General features: G+C 39.2%; 1 protein-coding gene across 8 annotated transcripts in view; it reads left to right on the top strand.

Moving 5' to 3' along the window:
• LOC119653209 (protein phosphatase 1B) overlaps positions 1 to 13512 on the top strand; it is a 44514-nt gene that overhangs the window by 6439 nt on the left and 24563 nt on the right. For 6 of the 8 annotated variants that reach the window (XR_005249654.1, XR_005249652.1, XR_005249651.1 and 3 more), the window contains exons 2-3: positions 11120 to 12021; positions 12083 to 12200. Coding sequence is in view for 4 of the 8 variants with exons in the window: in XM_038057776.1 (XP_037913704.1) it covers positions 11209 to 12021; positions 12083 to 12200 (931 nt within the window). In the remaining 4 variants the exon portion in view is untranslated. Of the gene's footprint in view, positions 1 to 5633; positions 5656 to 5797; positions 5926 to 11119; positions 12022 to 12082; positions 12201 to 13512 lie in introns of those variants that run through there. The other 2 variants (XM_038057778.1, XM_038057777.1) reach the window with 2 other exon arrangements.

The following is a 13512-nucleotide window of genomic DNA, read 5'->3' on the forward strand; positions in this document are numbered from 1 at the left end:
TTCCAGAAATGTTACGAAGAGTGGAAAACGCGTTGGAATTGCTGTATAGCTGCCCAAGGGGACTACTTTGAAGGGGATGACAGAGTTGTAGAATAATTTTTAAATATACGGTTTTTATGGAATTAGTCTCATTACTTAATTGTCTAACCTCGTACAGCCACGAAAAATTGCCTAGTAGTTCAGACCTAAATTGAGGGATTGAGGGAATCCTAAGTCCGTCGTGCGCTAGATGATTCATAGTAACCACTTCTATATGCTGCACCCAGGGCAAAATGAGACGTCTGATGAGTTTCCTGTGTCCACACAAAACTCCAATTGTCTGCTTTTAAGGGTTTGTGTAAAAAAAAACCTTATTAAAATCGATTCACTGTTGGTGGACAGATGGGAACTATGAAATCCCACGCATACAGCGGGTGGCATAAATTTAGGTGGAATTTAAAGGGGGGCTCCCCATACATGTAAAGGGAGGATTCAAATTTTTTTTCACCGGATATAGTCGTGCATTGTATCAAATGAAAAATCTCGATTAGTACTTTCCGAAACACATTAGTTTTGGCTTGAATTGCAAAGTGCACGAGTAAGGAGTCAAAACGTGCGCACTTAAAGTGAGACAGGACTCATTTTCGGAAACTACCCAACCCAAAAATCCGAAAAAAATCAGGATGGTGCGCTAAAATGAAATCTAGGCCTCAAAAGATGTCTCATTCCGATATCTGCTCAAATAAGCTTACTAATTGTATATTACTAACTTTTAGAAATTTACTCAAAACAAAACCTTATTAAAATCGGTTCAATGTCTGTCTGTCTGTCACACGAACTTTTCTCAGAAACGGCTATACCGATTGACACGAAATTTAGTGAGAAGATGGGAACTGAACGCCCAGTGCAATGTGCAGTGAGTGATATCCTTCTACGTTAAGGTTAAGGGGGGTCCCCCTACACGCAAAAGGGGGGTGTACAATTTTTTTTTCACCAAATATAGTCATGTTGGGTATCAACTGAAAGGTCTCGATTAATATTTTTCGAATCTGGTCTTAGTTTTGAGATTTGGTAGAAAGGCGGTGATAATTTTTTCAACAAATCACGAAGCTGCCTTTATGCGGTGTCCAGGTCACAAAATACTCTCCATATCGATATCTGCTCAAATTAATTTAATAATAGTATATTTCCAAATTTTTGGGGAAATTGAGTAAAAACCCTCCTTCAAGATTATCCCAGAGTTATAAAAGTTGGTAGCAGAATAGAATATAATATGAAGCATATTATCCCCAAGTTTGATGAAAATCATACTATTACTAACAATGTTACAGTAGCTCAAAGTTGACTCTACCTTGTAAATTTACTGCAACTAAATATCAATATCACACTAAAGTGAGTAGTCTGGCATATTTAATGCATACACATAACGGGCTACGTGCAAATGGGATAGTTCTGCACTCAAATATGCTTACAGAAGAAGCAAACAAAATCTTTCATACCTGAAGCGCCGAACTTTCGGTTTCCCGACTTGTTTGTGTCTGTTGTAGGTTAGATTCTTCGCATTTGCTAATATTAGTCCGAATCGTATGAGGTTGACTATTATCAATACAGGGCTTTCCAACAATGATTTATTTAAAGCGCTTTCTAACTAGAGGGCAATGGAATTTCTAACGTTGCTCCTCACATCTTGTTTTTCTTCAGCCTTTGTCTCGTTCACAAGCGGGGTCGGCTCGTCGTGATCGGTTTCGCCATTTTATTTTATCAAATGCCTGATCTGGATTCAATTTCCAGGCTTGCCCATCCAGCGTATCAAGCCACACGTTGTTTCGGCCGGCCTTTTGGTCGGTTACCATTGACTTCGATGTTCAGAGCAATCTTGGTAACTGAATTCTTGTTAATGGAAATTACGTGACCATACCATGGAAAACGCCTTCCTCGAAGTTTCTCCACGATCGATGCAACCCCATGTCGATCGCGGATATCCTCATTTCGGATGTAATCAAAACGTATCACGCCACCAGTCCAACGCAACATCTTCGTCTCCATTACCGCAAGACGCTGTTCATTGTCTTTTATAGTCGGCCAACACTCAGAACTATAGAGAGCGGTAGACGGACGACATTGAGGTAAATTTTAGATTTGAGACGTTCGCTTATACGTCGATCACAAAGAACACCAGTTGTTGAATGCCACTTCATCCAGGTCGCGTTAATGCACGAAACGATTTCATTACGCAGTTCTCCATTGGTTGATAGCATTGAGTCGAGATATTTAATTCGCTAAGTTCTGGGCAGGTTACTGTAGCTGATAGCGCTGAGCAATTTAAATATCTCGAGTCAATGCTATCAGCTAATGGGGAACTGCGGTATGCTCCTCACAAAATTTGTTTTTTTTTAAATCATTTATTAAAAAACCAGTGACTTACATTAAATACATAGCGTTTGTTTCTTATTACTAGCCTAAATGTAGCTTATGTGTCATAATTAAATATTAAAAAAAAACGGGTGGCTATTACAATGTTTGGCCTGCCCGACCTTCTCTGACATTACTTTTTACGGTGTATTTACTTTACACATAGATCTTGACAATTCATGATTAAAAAACCGGACATATATTTGAAAAAAACTGCGCCTGCACCTTGAGTGCAAGAAGGCTTATTTACTTACTTATTCTAACTTAATCTAATCTAATAAATAATACTTAAATCTAATTCTTATAACTAATGTTTTTATAGCGCTCACAATTTCGCGCTTAACCTCTGTGCACCCCTACCAGGCAAGGAGTGTCGAAGAGAGAGACAATGGCGGGTTTTAATGCAGAGCTCACAATTTGGCAAGGCCTTAAGAATGTGGCCAATGGGGTGGAGTTACCCTCCAGATAAAGTTGCCTCATGAGTGGATTGGGGTGATTCTCCGTTCTTTCGAAGAATCTTTCTAACAGGTTGAGAGCGAACTCTCGAAGAGGTTTAAATTTTGCTCGCCTGTACACTTCGGCGTTGCGGCCGCACTTCTTAGTTTTCCAATTGTACGACAAGCCGACGCAGTGTCTCAAAATTTTTCCCTCGAAGGACTCGCAATTCCTCATAGCTTTGGTCGAGCAAGAAATCCATGTAGGGGCTCCGTAGCAAAGAATTGGTCTTATGAGGACTTTGTCTTTAGGGTCAGTTTAGATTTAGTGCAAAGTCCTACTCTTTTACGAAGAATAGAGTAGATTTTACTTAGTGCACCGCGTGCTCTGCTGAGAGCAAGATTAAGGTGGGGGTCGAATCGTAGGTGTTCATGAAATAGCATTCCCAGGTATTTCATTTGTTGTGAACTGTTTACTACGGTATTCCCGATGCGTAGCTTTAAGCTTTTCTGTGGATAGATCTAGATCCCAAGTATCTGGATTTTCTCCGAAGAGTAATAACCTGTGTTTTAGCCTCGTTGATTTTTATCCCCCAGGTCTGGTAGTACTTGCAGAGATCTGTTAAGTATTTCTCTATAGCATTAGCTGCCTTACCGAGTCGGAGGCTCGACGAGAAGATAAGCGTGTCGTCAGCGAACTGTAATAGTTCTGTGCCGCTCTCTGGGATTGGAGCGTCGGTCGTGAAAATGTTGTAGAGTGTAGGTTCTGAAATGGATCCCCGCGGTACTCCAGAAGTGACCGGTAGGAGATCGGAATAATCATTTCTCACGCTGACGTAAAAATGCCTATCTTCGAAGAAACTTATTATAAGTCTGATCACCGGGATAGGGAAATCAAGGCTGATCAATTTGAAGATAAGTCCGTTGACCCACACGGAATCAAATGTCTTTTCGAGGTCTAATGCACACACTACTGTGGGCTTGTTATTGACGTTAAGTCTGCTACTCACTGAATCGTGAAGGTAGCTTAGTGCGTGTTGGGTCCGTGCTTTGTCCGGAACCCGAATTGATGGTTCGGAATAATGTTTTTTCGATCGCAATGTTGGACTAATCCCACTGTCCATACTTTTTCGAAGAGCTTGCCCAAGTTGGAGAGAAGAAAGACGGGCCTGAAGTTTTGTGGTTCGCTCCTCACAAAAGGAAACGCAAAACCTTTTATACCTGAAGCGTCAAGCTTCCGTTTCCCGACTTGTTTACAAATTGGGTGCTAGGCCAAAAAAGCCTCCGTGGACCAAAAAAGTGGGGTAAGGTTGGCCCCGTTTACTACACACTTCGAAGTTTTTCGAAGAGTTTTTTGTTTGCTTAGAACACATTTCCTCGGTATCAACGGGTGCCCTTAATAGGAAAGTTCTGCAGTTTAAAGAATGAGGGAACTAAGAGATCCTATTTAGTTGCAGTTTTACAAAAATCATTCTATGTGTTTCATCTAATTTATCGATCGCTGATTTCATTATTGTATTCAATGTCTGAGATTCGGAATCTAAAACTGGAGCGAACTAAACGTTTAGGAGATTGAATTTGATCGGAATCGTACAGAAAGAGCTTCTGAAAACGATCTCTGCGATATCGATTCTCCGCGCCCGAATTAACATTAAATTTGACGATATAATCATGTTGCTGTGTTGTAAATAATAAAATCGATGACTGCCTTAATTCTGGGCCATAAGAAAGTCACCTGTTTCACAATTTCATTAGCTGGTTTCACAACTGACCATGGTTTCGAGTTGTAAGGTGAGCCGGGATTCCCCTGTTAGTGTAACGAGATATGCGATTGTTGAATTGTTTATAGAAATGTTTACTGGAAGTTCCTGCAATCAATCTTTTTTAAGAAAGCTCCAGCTAGTGCTGCATATCGCCGTCAGATATTCACAGCCAGTTGGATATCTCTCCGAGTCAATTATCCTGATTCGAAAATAACATGCCCATTTGCGCTGGGAAAATATGAAAACGGTGGTAGAGATACTGAGAAATCGGCGCCGCTTGAAAAATAACGCACTAGTGTGTACCTAGTTTACTTATAATTTTATATCTTTATTATCACCCGAATCTGCTGAATCAGACCACCTAATCAGTTCTGAAACCAATATAAAGACGAAAGATTGGCATGAGATTACCCGTACATGTATACGCGCTGTGAACTTTGCTTTTGATTCGAAAAATAAAGAAATTGATCGGCATTATCACTTCTAATGACGAATTTTATTTCTGTGCACATGCTCACTTGATTTTCGCTGTTTCTAGACAATCGAGCGATCAGCGCTCGATGACTAAACGTTTGTTTACATCAGTTTTTCATTGAGCATGAATTATTTTTTCTTTTCGTAATGCCATTACGAAATCCAAGCACTTACTAAACATAAGGGTGCGTTTGGTCCCATATTGTCGGTCCCTCCGTTGGAAAAGTTTACGATATACATACGTAGAACATGCACGACATACACTCCACTTGTACTTAGCCAATACGTATCCGGTTCAGCATAGAATTTTCCCCAACCTTCACTTTGAGCACGTTTAGCTTATTCTTGTCATGTAGAAGGAATTTAATTTTAGATTTCCACACAGGTAATTTTTAGACGGATTTTTCTTTTCGGCATTTTCTCGCAGGTTTGGTAAAATTCATAAAGTTCAATTGTATCGACCGATCGTGTACGCAGTGCTGGCTGGTTGCCTCGAGAAAATCGTGGTTCTAGGCTAGAGAAAATAAGGAAAATTCACTTGGATGTGCCGTATCGAGACGATATTAATAAGTCTATAGAAGTTATTAGTGGAGGTCGGTTCCCGTTCAATGCTATGATGATTTGTTTGCAAGTCTTAAATGGTGTGTTGTACATGAACGTTTTAACTTGGTTCTGATGTCATCTCGAATAGACGAAACAATCAATTAGATACTTAATTATACTTTCAATTGTATTGAATGTCGAAGCTTATATTGAGTAGTGACCGGTATGATGATCAGTTTCTTTGCAACGGCTATTGTTTTGACTAAATTCAGTGTTTTCATTCGTTGACTAGGCCAAAGAGATTAGTAGAGCAGTTTTGCGTAAGCACTTACAAATGATTTTAATGCATGAGGTTGACATGTTGATTGAGAATCTTTTATGATAATTTTTTCTAGTTGAGAATTTAAATATATTCAGTGTGTTTTGGAAGATTTTAAAAATAAGCATCCATTGACGAGGATCCATATTTGAGTGATGAACATCAGGAAATGGATGAGGTTGTGTTTTCTCTGGGGGTTTTTTGTGGGATTGATCATTGGGAGGAGTATGTATCATGGAATGACGTGTAGAGAAAGAATAGTGTGAATCTGTTTGTGTATATTTATGGAAAATAGTTGTAAATGTTCTTTGAAGTGAGCTTGTTTTGCATATACATATGTAGATACAATTAATACTCACTCACGTGTATATATCACTTTCGTTTCTCCCGAAAATCCATGTTTTTTCCATTATGTGAAGTAGAACGAGTTTAATCTTTTCTCCTACATAGAGGACGGCTCGGCATTTCCTATACAGCGAATGTCCTAAATCATACGATCTTCTAAAATAAATCAGAATTCACGATTTTTGACGATGTAACATTATCTTAGTATTATACTCGAAATGGGCGGCGTGTTTTCTTATTAGTGGGGTAGTCCACTTTAAATAATCAATGAAAAGGTCAAGAGAATGCTCACAGGTGGAAAGGAATAAACAAATCGTAATATGCCACTTTTGACTGCGGTGGTGACGAAAAACAGATTTTGAAAGATTGATCAATGAGTAGCACGTTAGTCTCTAACGGTTGCTGACCATACAACCCTTCTCAAATGATAGTGACACAATAGGCGGAATAATGTTTCCCTTTTCATTTGCTTTTTTATTGATTATGAGGAATGTTCCACCAGTGTCTACAAGTGGTGTATCTGAAGACGGGAGGTATATTCCTCAGAACCTAATAACTATAACATGACAAAAGACGAGGCTAAATCTCCCATTCTGCCTTGTAAAATTTTAAAGAATATTGTAAACCGTCATTGATAGTATTTTTTCTTATCTGAACTGGAAGGTTTTGTGTTTCGCTATGTGAAGAATGATGAGTGCATGACAGTTCCGCGTGTACATACTTAAAAATTCAATTGCACTCTATTTTTTTTAAGGTTTTGTTTAAACACAAAACCTTATTAAAATCGGTTTACTGTCTGTCCGTCTGTCTGTCTGTCCATCACAAGCATTTTTCTCGGTTGTAGCGATTGACACAAAATTTGGTACAAAGATGCGTAACTGTGAACGCTCACGCATATAGTGAGTTACATTCTTTTAAGTCGATTACTTAAAACTATAGTAATATACTAATATTAACTATATTTCAAGGGATGTTGGTATGGAAGGTATTTCGGAGCCTAGCCCCCATATAGAGGCAGCCTCCTGGTTTTTTTTCAGATTTTAGTGTTCGGCGGTAACTGAGAATGCTGCTGGAGATCTGCAGTCGAATAGGCGACAGCAAAGCACCGGGTCTGGACGGCATACCGAATAAGGCCTACAAACTTGCCGTCAAATGTAGACCGGATATGTTCGCGGAACTGTTCGAAACGTACTTTTCCGAGGGTACCTTTCCTGCACCGTGGAAGCGGCAGAAGCTGGTGCTGCTGCCTAAGACTGGCAAACCTTTAGGGGAACCGTCCTCCTATAGACCCAAATATCCCCTAGACACTATGGGGAAAATGTTGGAGCGGGTTATTTATAATAGATTACTCCTAGTTGTCGAGAGCCGAGGGGCCTTTCAGAAAGACTGTATGGGTTCCGTAAAGCCAAATCAACCATTGATGCCATCAAAATGGTTACTGGCTTGGCTGAAAATGCAATTCACGGAAGGGGTTTTACCAGCAAATATTGTGGTGGTGACCCTGGATGTGAGGAATGCATTCAACTTGGCCAATTGGAACCTTATGCGAAAGTCTCTGGCGACGATTGGTGTTCCATCCTACCTCGTCGCTAATATCAATAGCTACGTGCAAGAGCGGACACTCTGGTATAATACCAATGATGGACCCAAGGAGTACGTTGTCTCCGCGGGTGTCTCACAGGACACTGTACTGGGCCCACTACTGTGGAACATCATGTATAATGATGTACTTAACCTTCCGGTTCCGGAGGAGCCAAAGTGGCACTGGTTGTGGTCGCAAAGCATCTCGAGGATGCTGAGTTGTACTCAAGTGAAGCAATCAGTATTAGAGAGTGGTGGACTGGCACTCGCGGAGGAAAAGACGTAAGCAGTCCTCATCACTAAGCGCCGCAAAAGAAATTACGCCTGCATTATAATCGGGAATTTTATCATCACTTCCAAGCCGGCCATTAAATACTTGCGGGTGATAATAGACGGAAAACTCAACTTTAAGCAGCACATAGAGCATTCTTGCAAAAAAGCATGCTCCACAAGTATGGATGACAAGGATGATGTCGAACGTAGGAGGACGGCGGCGGGGAAGCTTGGGATCACCTCGTTTTATTTTCCAACAATTTCCCAGAAAAGGCTCGACAAATAATATTCTAATCACACAAATGTATCAGCCGAATTATTTAATTTGAAGTGAAATTATTGAATTAATTGGATCCTGCTGTTACGTCCAGATTTCCTTTTTTTGCTTCCCTCAAACCTCCTGCCTGCACTACCAAAAATGTGATGAATGATTTTTTCATCTATGAATAGTGCTTGCATCATCTGCAGGAAAGAAAGTTATTTTCGGCATCTTAACCCTCGAATCGCGACCATGAAATTGGATATTAGTATCAACAAGACTACCTAGGGTGTACTGGAGTAATCGTTTATTATTGACGTTTTTAAAACTATTTAGATCTCTTGAAACATTTCCGGGCGATCAATTCCCACCCTTCCTTCGCCGTCGAATTTCACCAGTTATCTGTAAGGGTTTACTCTGCCTTTCATTTTGAAATTGTTACAGTGAATGGCTTATTCCCGATGCTTGCTAAAGTATGTTTACTCATTTTTGTATTTGAAAGGAGGGTCTTCTCTCTACTGACTTGTTTAAGATCTGCGTTTTTGCGAAAATTGTTATCTTGTGGTGTAAGACCTTGGTGCTGAAAACAGAAGAGTCTTATAGTATTTGATGCACGATATAATTTTTTTAATGCGAAATGGTGGTTTTGTCAATCAAGGTGTTCGAGACATATATAGACATTTTGTATTCTATGTTTATATACGAGCCATGTCCAGGAAGTAAGTGTTCCCGTGTCCTCACGGTTTGAACAATGGTTTTTGGATATGTTGACAAAACTGCGGTGTAGCCAGGCTTCTCTCTTTCGAAATGAGACCAATTCGAGTTAGTATGTTGAAAACTTTTGACCCATGATCACTTCTTGCGACAAATCCCGATCCAATTTTCGTCAAGTGTGAAATCCTAGTTGTCATGAGGGATACCCATTTTGATTGATTGTTTGGGGTGGTGGAGGGGTGAGTGGTATTGATAGCAGGAGACTTCTTCAAAGAGACATCAAAAAGATAACTTACATATCTACAAATCCGTTTTTATTTTTAATTTTTTCAAAGCTACGCAAATTGAGTACCTTAATTGTCTGGACGTACGTCGTACGGCCTATAAGATCAATGGTGAAGAGGAACCATCCAAAGTGTCATAGTCTTTTGGAAGCAAATAAAGTGGAAGGTCCCACTTTTACTGTAAAATGCTCTCATTTCTACAGCGAAACATGGTGTAAGCAGCTTTGTCGAACTCGTGACCGAGGTTCATATCCTTGTTCGGACATGGGAGATGATTCTGGTTCTTATTTTCCTTCATTTATTTTATATTTCGAAGCGATAAGTGAAAAATAGAATGAGAGAATGATAGGATAGTGGACACATATGCTCAAAATTCGGCACACCTTCCCAAAATTTTTGTGTGCTAATTCCTACTTTAGAGTGATGCTTTTTCCTTTATGTCTTCAATTTCACGAACTAAAATATGATTCTTCTTTTCTTCAGCCTTTGTCCCGTTCATTAGCGGGGTCGACTCGTCGTGATCGGTTTCGCCATTTAGCTCTATCGAATGCCTGATCTGGGTGCAATCTCGAGGCTTTTAAATCCCCATTCAGCGTATCAAGCCACCGTTGTTTCGGCCTGCCTTTTGGTCGTTTACCATCGACTTCGATGTTCATACCAATCTTGGCAAGTGAATTCTCGTGAGCACGAATTGCGTGATCATACCATCGAAGACGCATCTCGCAATTTTTCCACGGTCGGTGCATTGCGGTAAATTTTAAATTTGAGACGTCCGTTGATACGTCGATCACAAAGAATACCAGTTGTGGAACGCCACTTCATCCAGGTTGCGCTAATGCATGAATCAATTTCATAACGCAGTTATCCATTAGCTGATAGCGTTGACCCGCGGTATTTGAATCGCTCATCTCACTCACTCTCGCTGACAGTGATTGTGATGTTTCATGGGGATCGGCCGTCAAAAATTCAGTTTTGTTTAGATTCAATCTTAGACCGTGTTGCCTGAGGCGATCATTCCATTTTTGGACAAGCTGCTCGAGATCTCCTCCTTTATCGGGGCTTGGGACCACCATACTATTTCGGAATGCTTATAAAGTGCAAAACGTACATAATTTGGTTAATTCGATGTGATCATTCGTAGTTAATTTCTTTTCTTTCTAATGATTCAAACTCTGTAAAGCAGGGAGGGTTTGGTCAAAACTTACATTTCCGCATAGAGGAAAATTGAATCATGGTTTTATTTGTGTGTAATTTGGTTTTCGCAACTTTGAATAATCAATTCTGATGATTTATGGCTGACTGGAAGAGAGTGAACTGTTTTCTGTTTGTTACCTAAGGTTCTATTTACTACACCTAGCTAAGTCATAAAATTCAAAATAAGTACAATTTCATCATTTATTTCTGTTAGTTTATTGTTTAACTGATCATTTAGAAACTCCTACTATCAACTCGAAATAGCCCTTTCGAACTTAACATCAGTTCTTCTTTGATGTCTTTGAGAGTTTCAAGAACCATACAAATTGAATCAATAGCATTAATTGCTCATGCACATTCATTTCTAACTTGTAACAATTACGAAATCTATCAATGACTAATTCCATTTTCTGCCCATGAATGCACAATTCAGTTTATTTCTTCCACATACGTACCTGCTGCCAAGACGAAGAACGCTGATGTAGTCTATTATTATTGTTTCCGATGGCATTTGAAGTAATCTAAATTTTCCGTTTTCATTCCAGATTTCACCGGAATAACGAAGTGAACCAGTAACAGAACAAAAGGACAACTGAAAATATCCTTCTCTATGAGTTCAGTATGAAAATAGGAAATGGGAGGTTTCTTGGATAAACCGAAGACAGTTAAACATAACGAACATGGTGAAGGCAATGGACTTACTTACGGCGTCGGCTCTATGCAGGGCTGGCGTTGTGAAATGGAAGATGCACACTACGCCCGGACGGGGTTAGGTGAAAAATTCGAAGAATGGAGCTTCTTTGCAGTATTCGACGGTCATGCAGGCTGTAAAGTGAGCGAACATTGTGCAAAACATTTACTTCAGTACATCATAGACACGGATGAGTTCAAAAATGGCGATTACGTTAAAGGAATTCGAACTGGATTTCTACGAATTGATGAAATTATGCGTGAATTGCCTGAATTGACAGCGGACGCTGAAAAGTGTGGCGGAACAACAGCTGTTTGTACATTTGTTTCAGATAAACATATTTACATTGCAAATTGTGGAGATTCACGAGCCGTTCTATGCCGAAATGGAGTACCCGTTTTTGCAACACAGGATCACAAACCTGTACTACCAAAAGAAAAGGAACGAATCTGTCGAGCAGGTGGCAATGTGATGATACAACGAGTTAATGGCAGTTTAGCTGTGTCTCGAGCATTGGGCGATTATGATTTCAAAAATGTTAAGGAAAAAGGACAATGCGAACAGCTTGTATCGCCTGAACCAGAAATTTTTTGTGAAGAGCGTGATGAAAGTGATGAGTTCTTAGTACTTGCCTGTGATGGTATCTGGGATGTAATGACCAATGAGGATGTTTGTAGCTTTATTCATTCGAGGCTTAAAATTACCAATGATTTGGAATTTATTTCAAATCAAGTTATTGATACATGCTTACATAAGGTAAGAAGGATATTGGCTGTTTGTCTAGCTAGCTTTAACGGAATTTTGTTCTTTGTTACAGGGGAGTCGTGATAATATGAGTATCATCATTATTGCATTCTCTGGAGCGCCAAAACCTTCACCTGAAGCTATTGAAGAAGATCGGCTATTGGAGCAACATATTGAAAGCATAATCAGAGGTTGTTTTCATCGTATTATTTGTTTTTGATAGAATTAATCTGATATTAGGTCTCACTTTTAAAATTTCTCGAATCCAATTCGGACAGAATTATGGAAATTTCATATACTTATGAATCTTCTATACAATGAAGATTGAATGATAGTGAATGACATGGGGCACAGTTGTCAGTCTAGAATGTGGTTATTTGTGCATTTCGATACATGCAGATATTTGTCCGTAAAAAGCGCTCATTTTGAGTAGAGGCGTGAAATTTGTGAAATAAAACACCAACAGGGTTTCCGTGGCAGGCTACGAAGCCGCTTCCATTGTGCCAAAAAATTATAAAAAGATCCAAAAGCCAGGCATATGCTCAGTTGAAAAGGTGTGCGATGTGATTCAAGTATCATTTGATCTTCATAAATTATATTACCTCCTTGATCGAATTCCTACTTCAAATAGTTTTTATTCTTCAAGTGCCATCGGGAGAGTCTAAAGCAATAACCTCGTCCTCGTCAACCAAATTTTACTTATGATAGTATTTAGAATCTCAACGGTAGACAATGAATAGTATTCAAATTTTCTTTAGATAGTAAAATTTAGTAGATAGTAGTGAATTTGCAGTATTAATCGTATGTAGAAATGTAACAATTATCGATAAGTACGCAAAGTACTAATCCATTCAAAACCAATGATATATGAGTAAGAATCTAATAATCGCCGTAACATTACTACTTTTCTAGCATGAAACAAAAAAATTCTATCCAGGAATGTATAAAGAAAGTGCAGTAGAGTTTCCTGTTACTATGGAAGATTTGCCTTAATCGGATCAATACGGGTTCGATTGACTTCAGCTCAAATTTAATGTCGTTAATCATGCGTTTCCTTTTTAATAACAATTTTCAAGAGATATGTAAAATAAAGAGCCAATTGCAGAAATTTGAATTATCTTAGTAGCTCGCGATATTCTCCCTGAAGCTGTCGGAGGGAATCGGGAAGGAAGTCAATAATATGTAGTAATAGCATAACATCATATCGTAACATACAATATCGCTCTTGAATGTGAATATCATTTATGCACTAAATTTAATTGGATTTCGATTTTGTGATTAATGCTCAACTGTCGAACCTAAACGATAGTGGATGTATTCCTTCCCAGATGTGATTCAATTCAGTTCTGAAGCCGCCTGAAGAATTGTTTTCGATCTTCTGATAAATCCCGGGTTTCTTCTACTGGCAATTTGGAAAGATATAGGTTACAATGAAACAGGTTTGATGTATGCGCATGGTAGTATGACCTACAATGAAAACAAATCGGGAAACCGGAAGCTAGA

This window comes from Hermetia illucens, chromosome 3 (assembly GCF_905115235.1).
Source record: "Hermetia illucens chromosome 3, iHerIll2.2.curated.20191125, whole genome shotgun sequence".
Classification (NCBI taxonomy): domain Eukaryota; kingdom Metazoa; phylum Arthropoda; class Insecta; order Diptera; family Stratiomyidae; genus Hermetia; species Hermetia illucens.